The 22,851-nt window shown below is 39.9% G+C and overlaps 1 protein-coding gene across 1 annotated transcript in view; it reads right to left on the reverse strand.

Moving 5' to 3' along the window:
* Positions 1 to 338: 338 nt before the first annotated feature.
* LOC103029939 (integrin beta-1) overlaps positions 339 to 22,851 on the reverse strand; it is a 36,268-nt gene continuing 13,755 nt past the window's right edge. The window contains exons 6-16 of the mRNA XM_049476806.1: positions 20,243 to 20,478; positions 19,947 to 20,099; positions 16,804 to 16,899; positions 15,199 to 15,288; positions 12,456 to 12,596; positions 11,469 to 11,671; positions 9,938 to 10,176; positions 7,614 to 7,836; positions 5,470 to 5,693; positions 2,229 to 2,395; positions 339 to 594 (exon numbers count right to left, since the gene is read on the reverse strand). Of these exons, the coding sequence (XP_049332763.1) occupies positions 529 to 594; positions 2,229 to 2,395; positions 5,470 to 5,693; positions 7,614 to 7,836; positions 9,938 to 10,176; positions 11,469 to 11,671; positions 12,456 to 12,596; positions 15,199 to 15,288; positions 16,804 to 16,899; positions 19,947 to 20,099; positions 20,243 to 20,478 (1,838 nt within the window). The 3' untranslated portion in view covers positions 339 to 528. The remainder of the gene's footprint in view (positions 595 to 2,228; positions 2,396 to 5,469; positions 5,694 to 7,613; positions 7,837 to 9,937; positions 10,177 to 11,468; positions 11,672 to 12,455; positions 12,597 to 15,198; positions 15,289 to 16,803; positions 16,900 to 19,946; positions 20,100 to 20,242; positions 20,479 to 22,851) is intronic.

Below are 22,851 nucleotides of genomic sequence, written 5' to 3' on the forward strand. Positions count from 1 at the left end.
TGTCTCCAGTTAGACTGATATCTGATTGCCTGCAGGGATGAAATATACGAATCTGCTGTGATCACTTTTGTGATTACTTGAGTTTGTTTGTTTGTATTGGCTGGATTTTTGGTGAATGTATACATCTTGCTATTACATGTGGTTCAAGTGCATCTCAGACCACCTACTAAAGTAGTTTCAGTGACTGGACTTGCATCAGTTTTCAATGCGTCTGAGACCACCTTCTGAATTGGTTTAAGTATTGATTGGATTTGTATCTGTTTTAAATTGGATTTGGTTTGATCCAGATATAATAGTGATACTCAAGACTCGTGAAGTGAACAGGTGGAAATGGCATCTTAGTGTATTTTGACATTTTTATTTTTGAATATTTGAATATTTTGCAAATGCAGTATCAAAACAGCAAATAAAACAAGATTTAAAATAACATTTAAAAAAGCAAATATACATTTATCTTTTGTCACTATTCAAAATATGTAAAACATGTTATTCAAAATATGTTTCTATTTAAAACACATTGTGATTCCATCATTTGCCCTCATATTTGGGGTTGACAACCGTTGTAACTGCGCTTCTGTAGATCGGGTTCTGCGTCTGTAAAAAAAAAACATGTTTGTGCTTTTGTTAAATATTTTGTACATTAAACAAGTGATAATAGTCAGTGCAATATAGTCATATACTTTAAGAATAAATATAAGTTTAAGAAATAATAAATACATAGTTGTACCCAGAAGGAAATGTGGGAGTGCAATGATGTTCGAAAGGAAGATAAAAGATTTTTACCAGGAAGTATAGAAAAAAAGAGTTTGTGGTAAAGGTGAAGTGTGAATTGAGCATCCAATAGTATCCCACACATTTTTCAATTAAGGAGAGGACTAGCAATGCTGCTGTGTCTTCAAGGCAAGCTTTTTAGACATCAGCAGTATGTAGATCCTGCTGAAACAGTGCACTAGAGTGTGTAAATTTACAAGAGGTAGAGCCACTGGTTGCAAGACCTCAATTAAGTAACGTATTGTTGTCCGAATGCCTGTAATGAAGACTAGGGACATTATTTTAGTATCTATAGTGCTCCAGGCAATTGCAGATCACGCAGCTTGATTTACTTACTTGCCATGACACTTATAAAGTTCCTTTCTGCCACTCAAGAACGTTTACAATAACATTCCACACACACCCAACACACACCGGTGAGATGCGGCAGCCAATCAGGCACAGCATACTCTCAACCGGAACAACCCTCCACCTGGAGGATCGCATCGGGCACTGATTCGTTGGTCATCTGCACGAAGACTAATGCATAACTCTTTACTGAAGATGACCAGCTGTCATTCTGAGTTGATTCATGACAGTCTGGCACAACTACCCACCAAGTTTCATTCCTCTTTGTTGATTCCTTCTGGGTGCAACTATTTATTTAATGATGAGTCTAAGAACATACAATTTCTGATCAGAAGAGCGGTTGTGTTAAGGCAAAAATATAATTACAATTACAAATAGGCCTGTCACCATAATTTTTTTTTGTGAACGATATTTTGTCCCAGAAATTTTTGCGATACACAATATTTGCAATTTAAGACCATTAAATGGCACTAATAAAATGATAACACAATATAATAAAGAATAAATTATACCAAACTTTTCATTCCTGTTCACGAATCTAATTTTCAAACCCGAAAAAGTTCCCAGCTTGAACCAAAGGAGCTTATAGTAGGTTCTTCAGCATATACTGTATATATAAAAATATACACATTGCGAAATGCGGAGGCAGGGGAACCGTGGGTTCGCCCCACACCATGACGTGCAGCCCCGGTCTGTCCCAGCTGGCCCGTGTTGGACTGGCATAAAGCCTTTGCCTCAGCGTTCACTCGAGAGATACTCTGACAGATACTCTCACAAACCAAAACGAGACACTTAAATTAAATGACTATTTTTCCCAGTAAAGGTCAATTTTGAGTTAGTTTACTCCCTGTGTCTGTGTCTCTCTGTGCTTCCACACTACCAGGTTGCCATGCCCACAAGGACAATATCACGATTGTTAAAATGATTGAGGTCATGTCCATTTATAGAACGATAATGTAATTATTGTGACATGCCTAATTGCAAATAAAAATATAATTCAACACATCTAGTTGTTGTAAATATCTGATATGAGGCGGTAGTAATTGTGACTTTGGCACTGAGTAATTGAGTATTTGAGTAATGTGTAACTTGGCTTTAGAGGTACGTACCGTGTCCCACTTGGCGTTCATCTTCTCTTTCTCGAACTTTGCGAACTCTCTGCGGTCGTGAATGATCATGAGAAGCTTCCAGATGAGGAGCAGGGCCAGACCAATCAGAACGGTGCCTCCAATCACACCCCCCACAATAGGAATGAGCTCAGGACCAGAGGTGCACTCTAGAACCAAACAGATATTTTTGGTATTTTTAACATCGTACATTTTCACCTTGGTAGACAGGAAAACTCACTATACTCATCATCACACTAATTACAGCAGTAATAACTGTAAACCCTATTTGGACAGAACTAGTTTAACGTGAAAAGGTGGATTAAAGTTACCCCCGGTGAAGAAAATATATACTTAATTGTACTTAAAACATATTGAGAAATGTCTAAGTATGCTGTAAATATCCAGATTTATGTATTTACTTAAAATATGCTTTCATCGAATGTTTAAAAGTTTTTGATCATATTTTTTTTTTATCATATTTTTAAAAAGTGCAATGTTGTGTAGTTAAAAAAATAGACTACTATGAAGTACACTTTTAGTTTAATGTAATGCAATATAATTCTACAATACTTTTACTGTAGAAATAAATATACTTTTGTACATTTTTAGCAAAGTGTGTTAAGAACAATTGTTACAGTAGCTCACTTAAAGTGCAATGTATCCTGTAACTTTTTAGAAAGTAAATTAAATTACTGCATTTAAAACATTTAAATGAAATTTTGTCACACACTAACATTTTAGTACAGTATATTAAAATTAAAAGTATTTTTATATCCAACGAAGTATACTAGGAGTGTGCTACTTACAAAAGACAGGAACAAGAAGTATATTTGTACTCTAATGTAAATATATTTAACATTAATTCTTAGTACATTTCTAATATACCTGGTGTAAAATAGTGATACAGTTGTAAAACTCAATAAATGTATTATAGTTTTAATGTAAGCTTATTTAAAATATGGGGTTACATACATGAAGTAGTATGTTCAAATGTAGATTAAGTATATTTAAAATAGTTCCATTTTACTACAGTTAATTACACTTTAAAGCACAATTTAAGTAAGACTTTTGTACAATTTTTTTTACCAGTAAAGTATAATAAGTACAAAAAAGTTGTTCCATGCAGTCTTTAAATATACTGATTAATAATGTGGCTACAAGCACACTTCAGTGCACTATAGCATAATAAAGCTTAGTTTACTTTAATCTACTATTTTTCACTAGGGAATTACTACAGGACGTCAGGAAAATTCTGAAATGTCTGCATAATTGACTGCGAGGGCTGGGTGGCTTATGTCTGAGCCCCGAATGTTGGATCTTTCGTTTCTCTTGGCTTATGAGAGCTAAAGCTAAACCTGCAGAGCTAAAGTTCACACCATGACTGTAGCAGGACCGTCCGGCATGTCATCTCCCATTCATTAGGCTCCCGTTCCTGCTGATGAACAACTAACTCTGTCTGCTGATTGGCTTAAAAAAGTGATCTTGCGTCAAAAAGTGGTTGTGTGATTGGCTTTAGTCTAAAATAATAAACAAATCCTTCACCCTTTGCTTACGCCCACTGCTTCTCCTGCGTGCATCATCCCTATTCAGACAGGATAAGTCTAACCTGGGGAAGTGGAGTAAAGTAACTTTACTACAGAATGTCAGGAAAATTCTGAAATTTCTGCATAATTGACTAAGATAGGAGAAGCTACTATATTTAGTGACTTTTTCACTTAAATTTGACTGCAAATTTAAATATGGTTTTATATATATTTTGTATACCCTCACTATATTATTCAAATCTATCCTTCATTTTGGCTTGTGAGGGCTGGATGGCTGACATCTGAGCCCTGACTGGTAGATCTGTTGTTTTTGCTGTTCCTGGTAAATTAACATAACAGGAGAGTTAATTCAATTTGGCTGCAGACTGAACATTAGAACCTTAGAGTAGAGAAAATGCAAAAAAGGTGTGGCCATATCTATATTCCTCACTCCCTAGTAATAGAATAGAAAAAACAACACTGGTTTCAAGGTTTAAACGTCTCATTCCATTGGTTTTTCATTCATTTTAAACAGTCTAGTTGTGTCTCTAGCGGGAATGAATGCCATATGAGCTGTTTTTTGTCAAAAAAAAAAAAGGTTTTCTATTGTTTCTATTTAGCCGAATAAGAGATCTTTGAAGAAAGAAAGGTTTTGGCTCTTGCTTTTGAATATATTTATACATGCAAATATATCACCTCTGATTGGCTAACAGCACCTCAGCAGTAGTAGAATGTACTAGAATGTGACCTGCTGCCTTCCCCCAGTCAATTTTATAGCTCCAAATTTCAAACAACAAAATGTTTTCAGAGATACAGCCTTAGTTATAAAGACATATAGCACTGAGTGCTGGGTAAAGTTAACCCTTAAACTCAAAAACCCTAAACGTCAGACTCAAGCGGCCGAGAAACGTTATGAACACTCCAAGCCGATCCCAGACTTCCGGCCCCGGCAGTGTTCTCTCTTTCTCCATGGCCGAGAAACGTTATGAATGGTCCTAGCTGATCCCAGACTACCCACCCCCAGCGGCACTCCTTCTCCTCATGGCCGAGAAAGGTTATGAACGCCCCAAGCCAACCCCAGACTACCCGCCCCAGTGGGGCATTCTCCTCACGCCCAAGAAACGTTATCAATGCCACGAGCCGAGCCCAGACTGCCCTCCCCAGCGGCTCTCCCTCTGAGCCATTAATAACATTTCTTTCAGCTAAACTAACGCTACTAAACTTTTACCTCAGACTTGGTGATTCTGTGTTTGGGCAGTTTCACCACGTCAAAGCCCGAGAGTCTGCTTTATATCATAAAATCCGACACGAACGGCACCCGCATTTTGTAATATCTTGTCAAACCATGCTCCCATAGTGTATATTTAAGGTCTCTGTAAAATGTGGAATCAACCAGAGATCTGATTTAAACCTACAGTTACTTACACAAGAGAGCTAACGCTAAATAGATCTGTAAAAAAAAATATGCAAGCTCCGCTTGTGGGCGGTCCTAAGCCGAGGTGGGCGAGGCCATGAAGTCACTGGTTGACGTCAACATTTTACATCTCTCTGATCAACTTATATTTCTGCTGATTTTTTTTTTAAAGCTACTGCAGACAGTGGAAGTTACGGAACAGTTTCATATGCAGCATCCATATACAACTCAGAGATACCTATAGTATTTCACAAAGACCAATAAAAACTGGATTTTAGCAGAAGGAGACCTTTAAGACTCTTACCTGGTGTATCCACCATCACCATGTAAGCCCCAGTAGCATTGGTTGCGTAGCTGAAGTGGATGAAGCAGTCGTTATTGTCCTGTTCTTTACAGCGACTGAACTCTTCATTAGTCAGTGGTGGAAGATCCTCGATTTTCTTCACCTTCCTCAGACTGAAGAAGTAGCATTCCTTCGGGCAGCTCTGAGCTCCGCCGGTCTCCTGCATCAGACACTTAATGCACTCTCTGCACCGCAAAGCACAGCACAACAAGCACACCATGAGCATTTACAACATGAACATGCTACATTACAGAACTTTAGATCTTAATAAAGGGGATAGCTTTTTTTTTTTAACCCAGAGTGCATTTTGAGTTACCCTATCTTATCAAAAATGTGTTTAACTTAACTCAACCTGACTGTTCAGAAGAGGGTGCCGTGTGTCTCAGTAGAAGCTCATTCAGTTTATATTTTAGCATATTATAGCTTCTGATGTTTTTATAAATGGAATTGTGTAACTTTGGACCACATACCCTTTATTATTATTCATATTATTTTGTATTTAATGTCAGAAGTATATCAAACATTTGACTGAGCTGAAAATGTCAAATTCTGGTGTCTTTCATAAGAAATAAAAACTTGGACATTGGACTTGATAAAACACAGTGGATCAACACCAGCGGATGACATGTCTCTCCAAACCATCATTGATCATCAGTAAATTTTGTATTTAATCAGAGTCTGGAGGAAGAGTGGAGAGGCTCGAGGTCTAGTGTGAAGTTTCTACAATCAGTGATGATTTGGAAAGACAGTTGAAGAAACACCATATTGGTAATTTGAGATTCCCAGACAGTACATACCAGGATTAACCAGCAGACTTTGTCTGAGGGAGGGATCTGCACCTACTGTATGTGGCAAGTCAGCAGATGAGGGAGATTTTGTGAGTTTTGTGCTTCTATCGCAGTAAAATATGAAAGTTTGTGATTTGCCATTTAGCAAAAGTTAACACTAACATGTGGTAAACGCTCAGCATTAACATGAGGCATGGACTGCTACAGCTTATTTGCATTAAAGTGACAGAGCCCTTAAATGGCTCATTCTGAAAGGGACTGAAACTGGTAAAGAGAACAGAGCTGATTTTGTGTAAGGATAGCATACAGACCTATTCTAAAATCTGTAAAAAGAGATACAATACGTCCCCTTTAAGTCAATGTTTTGTTTTGTATCTTGTACGTAGTTTAGCCTCTGTATTTATGAAGTTTAGCCTCTGTGTCTTTTTCTTACTTAGTTACATTCATTTCTATTTTACACAACATCCTAACTGTTTTGTAATTGTGTTTGTATAGTAAATATATAACATAACATGCAGGGGTTGGACAATGAAACTGAAACACCTGTTTTTAAACCACAATAATGTATTGTGGTGACGGACAGTTCTGGAGGAAACAGGAGAGTTGAGGTGCACATTGTATTCTGCCGTGATTTGGGCTGCCATTTTTTTTATGTTTTTGGATACAATTCGGGTTAGCACCCGAACATCCCTTTCAGACAGCTTCCTCTTACAGCGTCCACAGTTAATCCTGTTGGATGTGGTTGGTCCTTCTTGGTGGTATGCTAACCCTGGATACTGTGGCTCTTAGTACATCACAAAGACTAAATGCTCACAGATGCGGCAGCAAGACGTGCACCAACAATTTGTCCTCTTTTGAACTCTGGTATGTCACTCATAATGTTGTGTGTATTGCAATATTTAGAGCAGAACTGTGCTCTTACCCTGCTAAATGAACCTTCACACTCTGCTCTTACTGGTGCAATGTGCAATTAATTGAGATTGGCCACCAGGCTGCTCCAATTTAGCCATGAAAGCTCCCACACTAGAATGACAGGTGTTTCAGTTTCATTGTCCAACCCATGTATATCATACTTGTAATTAATAATATACTAAATATGAAAGCAATGTTAAACACGGCAGTAAAAGAGAGTGGTGAACCATTAAATATAAAAGGTGACAAACACCTTTTAACTGTTTACTATAAAATAAATTAAATAAATTAATTAATTAAAAAATAACATTCAATAAGAATGTTTGTCCAAACTTTTGGCTGGTACTGTAGGTATAATTTGGTCATAAAACTGAAGTGTGACATGCTGGTGTGGCATTAACTCACTTGTGCTCACCACAGACTCCACCACAGGAGGGGCACAGCTCGCAGGTGGGACCCTGGTACTTTGGGTCATTGCATGAGCACACCCCGCACCTGCAGGTCCCGCGGCCGTTACAGAGCTGCTTGTTTTTGGCCATGCAGGGCTGTGGGTCTGTAGTACATTCACATGCACTGCCCGTGTAGTTGGTATGACAGATACATGTACCGCAAACACACTGACCATTACCTGCCCCAGAGAAAAAGAGGTAAACACACATCAGTGTGCATCATTACACACTTCCTGATCTCAATCTATCTTCATCTCGTTCCATTATTACAGGGTTTCACATCACAACATCATATATACAGTGGTGTAAAAGGAATTAGCTGTTTTTTAATGCTTAACATATTCTTTGCACTAAAAATGCGCACTTAAAATTCTTTAATTTTCCCAAAAATCATCAGTGCTCCTTATAATCTGGTGCTCCTCATGTATGAATTCTACCAGTCAGGTATTAAGGAGCAGTAAAGTCACTCTGCTGAAGTACAGAGTTATACAGGAGTTTCAGTTTAGTTCTCCAGCACTAAGGACTAGTATTAGCATTAGCCGCTAACAGTGCTAACTGCTAACTCTCGGTTACCGGAACTCTCAGGGTTCCTCAGTGTAGCTCTGTCAGGCAGCATTTACTAGCTCTAACCACGGCTAGTGCTAGCGGTTAGCCACTAATGCTAATGCTGCTTTACTCACCCAAATAAACAGTTTTCAGTAGAGAAATCTGTGTGGATTAACATCCAGCACTCATTTCACATTAAAATAGATATTTTTTTTAAGATTTACACTTTTGTTTACTTATCTTAGCTTTACTTAACTTAACGTAACACCACCACAAGCATAGTTTAGCACAAGTTAGTTTAGATACCAAGTTAACACATTAGCACCAGTATAGACCGTTTCAGAGGAATATTTATGAGCGTAGGAAATGACGTAGCTGTTCCTAGAACACTTCCGTTTAGCGGTAAACAGCGTTCAAAACAGTGGATGTAATTAAATTTAAACCTTCCCTTACCCACTGCTCCACAGCCACAAGAACTGCTGCTACATGACTGCAAACTTCACCTAATCTGAGAGTCACAAACACTGAAAATCAGGTCATTACCAGCTGATTCTCAAATTGTTCTTTAAACAAGTAAACTATGGAGGACCAAAAATGACATAAGTATAAATAAATAAATAAATGCACATATAAATGTATAAATAAATAAATATATAATTAAATAAATGAATAGATAAATATATAAATAATTGCACATATAAATGAATGAATAAATAAATATATAAATAAATTAAAACATGCATAAATACTTGTATAGGTAAATAAATAAATTAATAAATACATTTCTTATTTATGTATTTATTTATTTATACATTTATATGTGCATTTATTTATTTCAACATTTATTTATTTATTAATTTATTTATTTCAACATTTATTTATTTATTCATTCATTTATTTTAACATTTGTACATTTATTTATTGATTTGTTTCTACATTTCCACATATTTATTCATTTATTTATTTACCTATACAATTATTTATATGTGTATTTATTTATTTCAACATTTATATATTTATTCATTTATTTATATATTTATTTATTTCTACATTTAATGCATTTGTTTATTTATACTTATGTCATTTTTGGTCCTCTATAGTAAACACGCGTGCTTTCGTTTTTTACACTGCTAACCTGCCATGCAGTTACAGTGTCCGCTCACAACTTCTCCCTCCTTCTTATCTATAAACCATGCAGAGTACGTGTTGGACAGCGTTTGACTTGCTCCAACCTCACCATACACTATAGTGATGCTTCTCTACTACAGGAACAAATATTCCCAACTTTTCCACTGAGAAAGTAATTATATCCGTCCAAACTGCGGTGCGCTTTCACTGCCTCTCTGGTGTAAACACACTCCGTTTCAACAAGATAGTAATCACATCTGGGTAGGTCACCTCTGGCAAGCGTTTAAAAACCGAGGAAAAAACTTCCCACTTAAATCCTTATAAAAAGGATCAGGAGAAGAGGTTTGATCACTAATTACTAATTTCTGACTATATCGTGTTTGCTCTGTGTTCGGGAGACTTGTCATTTTGACAGCTGAATATTTGAAAATAGCGCCACCGGAAGCGTTGAAGGAACAGACATGCGCAGTAGCTTTGCTATTGTTTTCCCTCATTGAAACAGTCTATAAAACGCAAACTAAATAATCATTTGAATGAAAAGCTGATATACTGTTTGTACGTTTTATGTGTAATAATAATTTAGAACTGTAATAAAAAGAGCCGTACCTGCACAGAGCTTGCCACCAGAACGATCACAGCTAAAGTTGTCGCACTCGCAGAACTTCCCCTCGTACTTCTCCTCTGGGTTGTCTCTGGTTTTGCACTCGCAAACTCCGCAGACACACTCTCCGTTATTACTGCAAATCTCTTTATTGCTGCCCGGGCGACAGTTAGCGTCCAGATCCTCTGTTCTGACCTCTTCTCTGCTGCACTCACACAACCTGCCGATCCGACCTGCGTTACACCTGAGGAAAACCAGACCAGCAGCATCATCAGTAACAGCAGTCAGTCAGTTTACAAGCCCTGTAACACTTTACTGAGATCTGATAGGAAAAGGTTAGGAGAGACCACCAGAGCAGCTACTATCATTATATACTCTCAACACTGCAGTGATTAGCATGGTGGTGGTGTATGAGGTGTTAGTGTGTGTTGAGCTGGTACAGTGAGTGGATCAGATACAGCAGTGATTAGCAGTGATTAGCATGGTGGTGGTGTATGAGGTGTTAGTGAGTATTGAGCTGGTACAAGGAGAGGATAAGGACACTGCCCACAGGACACTTCCCACAGGACACTGCCCACAGCATGCTGCCCACAGGACACTGCCCACAGGACACTGCCCACAGCATGCTGCCCACAGGACACTGCCCACAGTCACTGCCCACAGCATTCTGCCAACAGGACACTGCCCACAGGACACTGCCCACAGCATGCTGCCCAAAGGACACTGCCCACAGCATGCTGTCCACAGGACACTGCCCACAGGACAGTGCCCATAGCATGCTGTCCACAGCATGCTGTCCACAGGACACTGCCCACAGCATGCTGTCCACAGGACACTGCCCACAGGACACTGCCCACAGCATGCTGCCCACAGCATGCTGTCCACAGGACACTGCCCACAGCATGCTGTCCACAGGACACTGCCCACAGGACACTGCCCACAGCATGCTACCCACAGGACGCTGCCCACAGCATGCTGTCCACAGGACACTGCCCAGAGGACACTGCCCACAGCATGCTGCCCAAAGGACACTGCCCACAGGACACTGCCCACAGGACACTGCCCACAGGATGCTGCCTACAGCATGCTGCCCACAGGACACTGCCCACAGGACGCTGCCTACAGCATGCTGCCCAAAGGACACTGCCCACAGGACACTGCCCACAGGATAAATGATCCACCACCCAAATAAAAATAGCTGCTCTATGGTGTTTTTCTCTCCTGTGGATTTCTGATGATTGAAGAACAGGTAAAAAAGAGGAGAGTAATAAAATGTGAACAGAACTACAGTCTGTATTTTTTATGATAGAACTACAAAGTGCTCCTATATTATCAGTGGAGCTTATCTAATGGACAGTGAGTGTACAGTCATACTATATATGACTGTATATTATGATATTTTCAGTCAGTTGCATGTAAGTAGTGAGTTTTCAGGGTGACAATAAAGGGCTAACATTTTAAATTGAGCAAGTAGAAGACAGAAGAAGAAGAAGAAGAAGAAGAAGAAGAAGAAGAAGAAGAAGAGCATAATCCCACCTGCATATCCCACACTCCAGTGTTCCATTACCAGAGTGGCACTCTGGACTGTTAGGGATCGCGTCTTTGTGGCATTCGCACTCACACATGTAGTTAAGCACCACCGCCACCTCTTCGTTGTAGCTCAGCGGCTTGATGTGTAGCGTCTCTGATTTTCCTTTAGATGGGCAGCCTTTAGTTGTGATCGTTACATCAAAATTGATCTACAAGAAAAAACATTAAGAAGTTAACAGTACCTTCTTAACCATAATTGGTTTAAAAGTGAAATTTACACTGAACAAGATGTTTGCTGTGCGGAAATGGCCTGCTTTGTTTCTAGAGCAGTGACGTGCGGACGCTATGGCCCAATGTGCTTGGGCAACTGCCCTTTTGCCGTCCTTGGCTGTTATTGCCCTTCTGAGGGAGGGGAAAAAATAATATAGGCAAATGTGATTTCATATTTCAAAGATTTTCTTTATAATTCTTACTTTTGTTTGAAGTTTAGTAAAATAAAGTTTTCAGAGTCAATCATTCAGATTCAGACACCTCGAGAGAAGGGAGGGGCGCGGGCATAGCGGGGGACACACAGCACGCTTCACTAGAAAAAAATGTAATAAAAGCGCAGCCCACGACTGGGTGGCGCTTCAGCCGACTAGCAGAGACTGTGGGAGTAGAGCGACTGCCCTGAAGGTGAGCTTGAAATGTAGCCTTCACAGTATTACAAGACATGATCACAATCAACTTCTCTAAAATCCGATGTCGTCGAGTTTAGGACGTTTAGTGATCCTAAATAATCTGACAGCACCTACTGTGCCATGTTTAGCAACTGCCCTTCAAGATTCCTGTGCACGTCCCTGTTCTAGAGCTACAAGAATTTCCAAGGTTGAGATGTTGAGTAACTCATTTAGAACAAAACATCTGTAATAAGAATAAGAGATAAATAAAAGAATCTGGAGAAATCCTTGTGTGTAAGGGACAAGTCAGTTAATGATGTGCATAAAATCCCACCTCATCACCAATAGAGATGTTGGAGCACTTTCTCCCATTGTCTCCTGTCCCGGTGACTCCGTTCTTGCAGCGGGACACAAATGAAATGGAAACACCATCAGGCAGCTTGCTGTTCTCCAGGATCACCTCAGATGACAGAGACTGTGGCAGAGATTCATTAAACAGCAGAGATTCATTAAACAGCAATAAACAGCAGTACTTTTGTACTGTTGCACTATTGTTCTGTCTACACTGTGTTTATGTGCACCATGGTCCTTGGAGGAACGTTGTTTCGTTTCACTGTGTACTCTGTTGTTTCGTTTCACTGTGTACTCTGTATGTAGCTGAAATGACAATAAAAACCACTTTGACTTTGACTTTGACTTTGACTTTGAAAAAACGTAATGGCATTTAAATTCATAACATTGTATTACATCTGAGAAAACGCAGAGAAAAAGTGTGAAAAAGTGCATTTCCTGACAGGAATTCAGAATAGTGGGAGGAATGATAGATGAGATCATGAAAAACATGAGTGTGAAAAATGATTTAGCTCAGACTACACATAAACCATATTCCCATATTAATAACTGTATATTTTCCCTTTCCTTGTATTTTCTGTCATAAATGCGCCAATTTTAGCAAACACTAGCACTTGATAAAAACGTGGTTGAGCTACGGTTGCACATTTTCTAAAAAATAATTTGAATTACTTTGATATTTTATTATTTTTGGACAACTTAAAGGACCATTAAGGATTATAGTTTCTATAGTAACTCATCTTTGTGGGTTTTAGCCTCCAAATCTGCACATTGCAATTCCCTTAGTCCCAATTCCACACCCCGGGTTGTCAGGTATATGATACAACAGCACGCAAACCGTGTGCAGCAACCATGGAAACGGGTGAGTGAGCTGTATATTTTTCTGCTGAACAGGTCATCACTGAGCTTCAGTGACCTAGCTGGGTAATTTATCACCACTACTAGCGTAGTGGAGAACCACTGTGTGTCAATCTGGCAAACTGCATGAGCTTGGCATCTAGGGAGAAGAATTTAACATTATTGAACATTTAGCAGTGAGTGTCTTCAGTCCCTTAAAGCTGTAGGGCCCTCTCTGTTGAGAAAGTATTATTGCACCGAGCATGTGGAATAATCATTATTAACTGGGCGGGTGTGATGTGGTCTCCTTTCGGAGTTGATGAATCCGATTCCAGGTTATGTTCAGTCAGAGAGAGAGAGAGAGAGAGAGAGAGTGCGCTCAGTCAGAAACTTCACTCCTTCATTTCTTTGGTTTTACTGTGAGTAAATGAGCTACTGAGATCTGAGTTCCCTCTTCTGAAGTCTCCGCTGCTCCACCAGCCGCTCATGTTGAGTAAAACAGCCGGATCCTCTTTCAGAGGCTGTACGTGTGACGTAAGTACGTAAAGACGCGTGACGTGACCAGAAAAACTCCTGCGAGAAGCGATCAAGACGATACTCCAGTTTTTAGAATGAATATTTTAGGCTTAGCAGGGTAGTTTTGCCTACTCTAAAGTAGCTATTGGCTTTCCTAAAAGTCGCTAGAAGTTGCTAAATGACATCATTGCATAATTAGCATAAAACATGTTTTTGAAGCTGTAAAGGATTAAGGTGTGGGAGAGAAAAAAAGTGAGTAAAACACTCTAAATATGTTAGAAATGTTACAACTGAACTTTAACAAATGAACAACTTTTGTTGCTTTTTAAACTTTTTTTAACAATAACTTCATTTTTACGTGAATTACATAAATTAGTTTTTTGCCATGTTGTTAAATGTTATTACAAGAGCAGCAGTTAGCTGGAACTGTTATTCTACGTTTTTTTAGTGTTTTTTTTTTGTTTGTTTGTTTGTTTTATTTTTTTTTTTAAGTTTTCTTTATTTTTAAACCTATTATAGACAAATTGTTCAATGGTTCAACAGATATTTAGCTTTTTATAAAGAGGCAGACACTGAGTGTGTGAGACTGCAGTGTGAGTGGTGTGGGGCGGGGCTCACGGCAGCACCCGCTGCTCGCTGAGGACAGTGACTGAAGAGCGTGTGTGTTTATGTCAGAGTCGCCAAAAGTCTCCAAAAACAACACAAAAACTTGCTAGATTTGTCGCTAGTCGCTTTTTTACAATAAAAGTCGTCAGAGCGTCTGAAAAGTCGCTAAATATAGCGACAAAGTCGCCAAGTTGGCAACACTGTAGCAGGGATGGTGGTTCCAGCACACTGATACCGTTAGACACAATATTTTATCCATATTCTTCTCCATTCAGAAATGCTTCTGCTTTCAGTTTAGAAACAAAATAATACCGATTGCCACTTTAACATAAAACAGTCACTGTTGTCAATGTTTACTTTCTTAAAGGTGTGTGATTTGATATTGTTATGAAATTATCTGACTAATAAATGATCCAAATGTCTAAAAAATGTGTTATTTAAATACTTCAAATAATTATTGATCTTAAACAGTCAGCACTGAGGACATGGAGAAATCCAACCCCATGTAAAATAATACTCTATAAAATGTACAAAACATTTTTTCCAGAGCCTGTTTAGTGTCTCTGAAATGGTGTATATCAGTTGGTCAGAAGTACAGTAGATGGACAAAAACAAAAAGAAGGATTCTACTCTGTCAGGAGTTGGATAATTTTGAAAATGCAGGATGAGTTAAGCAACAAAAAATCTAATAGAAGAAACCAAAAAAGAAGAAGAAGAGAATAAATCCAATAACAATCAAACGACAAGAGTATTTATTGTTTACTTACATTGTAGGCATCGATGATGAGCTTTATGACATTGGAGGACTTTCCAGACAGAGTTCCTACTGCTGATTTGGGAATGAGATCCGACAGCTCCTGTTAAAACAAACCAACAAAAATACATTTTCCTGTGTTTAGATTGTGTTACTGATAAAGCTGTTGCCTCCTGGAGAGACACGATTACTAGGAATGCACTTATATTAAAAAAGAAGGCTAAATACAGAAGACTGAATGTTGCCTCTTTATTCACCACTGTATAAATAAAATAGCCTAAATATATTATTAATGTATTGATTTAAAAGAAAACATCATTATTAGGTAGTGCAGTACTGATTTGCCAATTGTCCCACCCATTCAGAATGTCTCAGTACATGTTGAATTTAGCTCCCTGGCACTTATGCAGGCCCAGACCATAATGCTTTGACAGTTGTCTTGTTACTCCTCAAGCTGGACACCATCTGAGCCATACAAATTTATCTTGCTCTTGTAAGACCACAGGACATGGTTCTAGTAGCATACTCTTGAATTGTTTTCAGGCTTTCTTATGCATTAGCTTCAGAAGAGGCTCCCTTCTCCAACAGTGCCAAGCAGACAAAGTAGATGCAGTGTATGGTGAATGGTCTGAGAACTGTAGGCTGACCTCGCACTTCAAGCTCCGCAGCAATGCTAGCAGCACTCGTATTTATTTTTAAAACCAAAGATTGGATATCAAACTGAACATGTGAAGGCCTGTTCTGAGTGGAACTATTCCTGGAATATTGCGCTGTGAGCTTGAGCACCATACTGTAGCTCAAGTAGCTCATGTAACACATGTTTAACTATTTAAAACATGTACTGGCCAAACTCAGGCAGCTTTTTTCATTTTTAAAAGGTTTCTAAGCTTGAAGATGGTTACAAAACCCAACATTTAAAAAGCAAAATTTGTATTTTACAAATAAACAAAAAAGATCTAAGAATGAATGTAGGTAACAGAACAGGGTGTTGAGATTGAGCTCCTAAGTAATAGTTACAATAAGATCAAATATACAGAAAAACAAATGAGGGAATTTAATTTAGGTCTTCCCATGATCTTCAGAGGAACCAGCTGATGTCACTTCCTGTTGTAGATGTGACTTGTTGTAAAATGTTCCAGACGTTTCAGATGGGGTAACGTGTTACGGTAACAGGACTGAGTGAAACCCTGGGACAAAACTAAAATGTGTAATTTAACTAAAATATTATGGATTTATTGTGAAAAAATATTTTTAAAGTTTAGAGAGTGGGGACAGGTAACAAATGCATTTTTTTCAATATTTTTTTAATTACATATCTTACTTTTTCAATTAGGTCAGTCAGTGTACAAGACACTATGCTAAATAATAAAATGTATTTTAAAGTTATTTTGTGTGCACATTTAAACATGTAATTTCCTGGGAACAGATGTGGCACCCATTCTGTGATAAGGCCCTTTCAGTGTTGTCCCATAAAAAGATAGAATAAAATATGTGCATGAATATGATTGGTGTACTTTTTTATACTGTATGATGCATAATGCATTAAAATGAATGTACAATGAATGACCAATTAATTAAGTTTAAACAACCAGTGAGATTGGAAGGACGTTATACAGACCTTATACAATGGGTAGACTGTTTCATTCACAGCAAATATGGTCTGAATGTTGTGTTCACTCAGAGTATCTGCCAGCTGGGAGATGGTGGGGTAATCCTGCAACACAAAGTGAAACAATGAGAGGGTGAAGCTCTCTTTTGAGAACTCTGATGACCGAAGAATATGTGGTGGTTGGAAAGTGTGAGGAGATCTGAGTATCAGTTGAGAGAGAAATAAGGCAGAGCTGTAAACTAGAGAAGGAAGAGAGGCGAGATGGGGAAGGCAGTGTGGAGGTCTACGGAAAGAAAGGTAGGGAATTAATTAAGTATGGGAGTGTACTGGAATAACAGCATAGAGGGTGAGGTCCTGGTAGTCAAGAATCAGAAGAAGTGGAAAGGTGGTGTCGAACTACTTGGGGGAAGTATGCACATGGTTTACATTTAGCTTAAAGGCCTAAAAGAGAAGCCGCAGCTACACGTCACGCCGCCACCAATGATGACTATGAAGGTGGCACTGGTCAGAAAAGAGAAGATGATAGTGATGATGCCGAAGATGATGACTTTGACCACGACGACGATGAAGGCGACGAGAATAATGGCAATGATTGGTAGACGACAAAGATGACCATGATGAAAATCTTTGCATTGTGGTGAAGGCGATGATGATGGACGATGATGATGATAATGAAGATAATGATGACGATGATGATAATGATGATGGTGATAAAGACAATGACTGTCATGAAGACGATGATGACTGCAATAGGGGCGATGACGAAGGAGAGGACAAAGAAGGCGGTACTGAATGCCGATGTAATGCGAATGCAATGCCGATGGCGAAAATGAGGACAGTGATTATGCTGATGATGATGTCTTTGATTAAGGCCATTGGCGAAGATGATGATGGAGGAAGCCAGACAGGAAGTTCTAAACAGGACAGCATGGCCAGGGCCGTGGCTCAGAAAGGAAGAAGGCAGAGGCATAGCCGAGGGAGGCCAGTGGGCAGACGGCCGATGAGGTGGGAAGACGGGGGAGGACGATGGGATGATGGGAAGTGGGTTGGAAAGTTGGACAGACTGATGTTGGGATGATGGAGGATGGGCAGGGAGGACAGACAGACTGATGTTGGGATGATGGAGGATGGGCAGGGAGGATGGACAGACTGATGTTGGGATGATGGAGAATGGGCAGGGAGGACAGACAGACTGATGTCGGGATGATGGAGGGTGGGCAGTGAGGATGGACAGACTGATGTAGGGATGATGGAAGGTGGGCAGGGAGGATGGACAGACTGATGTTGGGATGATGGAGGGTGGGCAGGGAGGATGGACAGACTGATGTTGGGATGATGGAGGGTGGGCAGGGAGGACAGACAGACTGATGTCGGGATGATGGAGGGTGGGCAGGGAGGACAGACAGACTGATGTCGGGATGATGGAAGGTGGGCAGGGAGGACAGACAGACTGATGTCGGGATGATGGAAGGTGGGCAGGGAGGACAGACAGACTGATGTTGGGATGATGGAAGGTGGGCAGGGATAGGTTGAAATGATGAGGGCGAGATGATGTTCTAGACGATGGCGATGATGCAAGCGGTGAAAGCGATGAAGATGCAGGCAAGATGATCGTGGCAATGATGATGGTGTAGGCAGAGATGGTGCCAATGATGACTATGGTGATGGAGATGGCCAAGATGAGGGCAAGATGATGCTCAAGACGATGGCATTGATAAAAGCGAAGAAGATGCAGGCAAAGAAGGTGAAAGCGACGAAGATGCAGGCGAAGAAGGCAAAAGCGCCGAAAATGCAGGCGAGAAGATGGTGGCGATAATGATGATGATGTAGGCAGAGATGGTGGCAAAGGTGACGAAGATGGCTGCGATGACGCCTATAGCGGTGATGATGAAGTTGATGTAGACAGAGATTGTGGCGATGATGATGATGATGATGATGATGATGGCCATGATGAGGGCGAGATTTTACTCAAGACAAAGGCGACGATGAAGGTGATGAAGATGCAGGCGAAGAAGGTGAAAGCGATGAAGATGCAGGCGAGAAGATGGCAGCGATGATGATAATGGCGGTGATGTAGGCAGAGAAGGTGGCAATGATGACGAGATTGTAGTGATGAAGACGATGGTGAAGATGGCCATGATGATGACGATGCCAATGATGATGAAGGCGACGATAATGGTGATGAAGGCAGAGATGGTGGTATGATGACGAAGGTGACGAAGACGATGAAGATTGTGATAATAATTACGACTGCAATGGTGATGGTAAAGGTGAGAATGATAAGGGGGGCCACAGATTTTGTCGATGAGGACAATGGCAGCCAGAGAGGCTGCAGGGAGGCGGAGCCACAGCTGGCCAGCGGGTCGGGCGGAAGGACGCTAGTTGGAGGGGGAAAAGCAAACCAATGCAGTGAGCTGCCGAAGGGGCGTGCGCAGCGCTGAAAAGGAAGAAGAGGAGTCCGGTGAAGACGCGAAGAGGCCCCACGAGTGTAGCAGGAGGGGATTTAGGTGGCGAAGAGAGAAAAAGAGAGGCCACCGAGTCCGCAAACATCGCGTGGAGGCCTCGTAGGGGCAGCAGGAGGGTATTAGCAGCGGAAGCGGCGAGAGAAAGAGAGAAGAAGCCACTGAAGGCCTGAGGAGACCGCACGGGAGGTGCCAGACCAGGTCGAGGAGACGCCAGCCGTGGCAGCTGAGACAAGACAAACCACTACCAGGGAAAGCAGGCTGGAGCAGTGGCGGTGGCAGTGGATGAGCTGGGGTGGACGGGAACAGCCGGTCGCAAGAGACAGACAGGTGCAGAACCATCGTGTACCAGGTAAGGAGCGGGAGCCAACAGCACATGCAAGGTTGTTCAACGAGCAGGTAGAGAGGAAGTGACGGTTTAAATAGGGAAGGAAGTGGGAGGAGTGAGGGCGTGGTCAACTACCAAAACTTAGCTATTATACATAGCTCCACTAGTTTTCTTTGCATTATTTGAGGACTAAAAGCTCTGCTTCTTTTTTGGTATTTTAGACATTTTCTGCAAATAAATGTTCTAAATGACAATATTTTTATTTGGAATTTGGGAGAAATGTTGTCCATACTTTAAAGACCACTTTAAACACCAATGTTCATTTTACTCAAACATCTACCTATAAATGAGGTAACACTTACAAAATAAGCACTCTTAGTGTACATGTTTTTCTCCAAGTAGCATTTCCCATCATTAGGAAGCACAAGGCCAGCTAGCTTTCCATCTCCAGCGAAGTGAAACGCTGCGTCTGTGGAGAACACCAGAAGCCTTGTTGCATTCCTCCAGCCAATGTCCTAAAAACATGAAGTGATAACATAAATGTTAAGTAAATATTGCCTAGATCAGTTTATTGGTATCAGAGGGTGTGAAATAGAATTTTACTCTTATATGTTGCATATAACAGTAAAACTACATATGACTGAAAAAGGCAACCCACCTTACAAACAACAGCCTGCATGATGGCATCGAAGCCCCCCTCAGGAGAGTCCAGGTTCCCTGAGGTTTTCTGGCGGCTGACGGCGTCGGTGAACTCTTGGCCGTTGCTGGTGAGGCTCAGGACGTTGCGGTAGCTGAAGGGTGGTGCGCAGGAGAGCGGGGCGCACGGGTTCTCCAGCTTTTTAGGGGTGGTCATCACAAAGGGCATCACCAGCTTCTCCAGAAATGAACCAAACCCTGCCAATGTACGGCACATTAAAGTGTGTGCCCGGTCAACAGGGCTGTTTAGTACATGTCTTTAACCCACATTAACCATACACTGATATGCCAAATGTGATAGGACAGCAGCAAACTGTAAATTGATGTTATTTTAGGTGACGGCTTGGGAAATCCCACATCTGTATTCAGTGGTGTGAAAAAGTGTTTGCCCCTTCATTATTTCTTATTTTTTTGTACGTTTATCGCTCTTAAATGTTTCAGATCATCAAACTAATTTAAATATTAGTCAAAGACAATGCAAGTAAACACAAAATGTTATTTTTAAACGAAGGCTTTTATTATTAATGGAGAAAAAAATCCAAACCAATTTCTTTACAGAATTGCTGTAATTCCACCATATTGGAGGATTTTCCAGCATAAACTTCTTGTTTAAGTTCATGCCACAGCATCTCAATCGGACTCAGGTCAGGACTTTCACTAGTCCACTCCAAAGTCTTCACTTTGTTTTTCTTCAGCCATTCAGAGGTGGACTTGCTGGTGTGTTTTGGGTCATTGTCCTGCTGCAGAACCCAAGTCAGCTTGAGGTCACAAACAGATGGTCGGATATTCTCCTTCAGGATCTTTTATTAAGCAGCAGAATTCATAGTTCCATTCATCACAGCAAGTCTTCCAGGTCCTGACGCAGCAAAACAGCCCCAGACCATCACACTACCACCACCAGGTTTTACTGCAGGTATGATGTTCTTTTTCTGAAATGCAGTGTTACTTTTACGATAGATGTAACGGGACACACACCTTCCAAAATTGTGAGTTTTTTCACAAAAGTCTTGGGAATCATCAAGATATTTTCTCAACAAATTGAGACTCTTTCTTATGGTTATAAAGCCATAAGTCATGAACGAAGTGAGGCCTTCAGTTCTTTGGATGTTGTTGTGGGGTCTTTTGGGACCTCTTGGATGAGTTGTCGCTGCACTCTTGGGGTAATGTTGGTCGGCCGGTCACTCCTGGGAAGGTTCACCACTGCTCCACCGTTTTTGGCATTTGTGAATAATAGCTCTGACCGTGGTTCGCTGGATTCCCAAAACTGTAGAAAGACTGATAGATCTCAAATACTTTCTTTCTCATTTGTTCCTGAATTTATTTGGATTTGGATATTAGCTTTTAAGTAGATTTTACTTCATTTTACTTGTATTGTCTTTGATTACAATTTAAATTAGTTTGATGATCTGAAACATTTAAGAGTGTCAAACATGCAAAAAAAAAAACAATTAGGGGGCAAACACCACCTTTATTTTCCCACCACTATATATTGTAAGGTGTTATCTTGTGAGTGAGGTTAAAAACAGGCGTGTGAATTATGGGAGTTGCATTATGGTCTGACTGTAGGTTTAGATGGATGGAAGGTTTCCTTTTTAAAGTTGTGCAGGAATTTCTCACATCTATGCACCAATATTATTTTTTTTGTTCAATCCAATAAACGCTTGGTGTTTGTGATCTTTTGTCACAGTATGATTTTGGTATTAAGTAATCTGACATTATATCTTGTTCACATTATGAAAGTGAAAATGGTGAACTAAAGTAACGAGTAATCTAACTAAATACTCTGACTGTATCTATAACGCCCTTACCATTTCCCACACCCCGTTACTGCACATTACTTTAGACGCTCAATGAACTTTTTTTAACTTCGTGCTTACAAACAAAGGGCTCTATCGGACACCCCGTGCAAGGCGTGTAGCATGGCGCGTTGCCATGGTACACCCCATCAACAGTCTTTTTTTATGCCTTGCACACTTCCTTAAAATAGTGCCTCTCTCTCTCTCTCTCTCTCTCTCTCTCACAGCACGGAGCTGAATTCAGCGCGAGGCTATAAATAATATAAAACTCAGTTCAGTTAAATAAAAATAAGTAAGGACCTGTACGTTAATCAAATATTGTAAAATATAAAGGATAGGTTGAGGTTTTGGTGAGCTGTTTTCATGATTTGAAACAGAAACTATCTGAAACTTTTATAATTCTGAGCAGAAAGCCTTTGATTGTTTTAAATGAGTTTTTTAGTGGATTGTTGTTTTGTCCATTCTTTTGTTTTGTTTATATATACATTTTTCCTTTGAGTGTGGTTTGGTTTGTTTAATTTTTATCCCCGTAACGCGTATTTGTTTTTTTTTATTTTTTTTTTCTTAGTATTAAGTCTTAGTAATTTTCTTTGGTTGTGTGGAGTTTTTTGTTCCTTATTTTTTTTTTATTCGTTATTATATTTTTGTCAACATTTTGGGTTTATTTTTGTTTGTTATTTTTCTAATAATAATAGTAATAACATCATTTATTTTCTTTTTTTCATTTTTTTAAGAGGCAAATAACAGAAGTAACGCAATAGTTACTTTTACTGGT

The sequence above is a fragment of the Astyanax mexicanus genome, chromosome 4, assembly GCF_023375975.1.
Source record: "Astyanax mexicanus isolate ESR-SI-001 chromosome 4, AstMex3_surface, whole genome shotgun sequence".
Classification (NCBI taxonomy): domain Eukaryota; kingdom Metazoa; phylum Chordata; class Actinopteri; order Characiformes; family Acestrorhamphidae; genus Astyanax; species Astyanax mexicanus.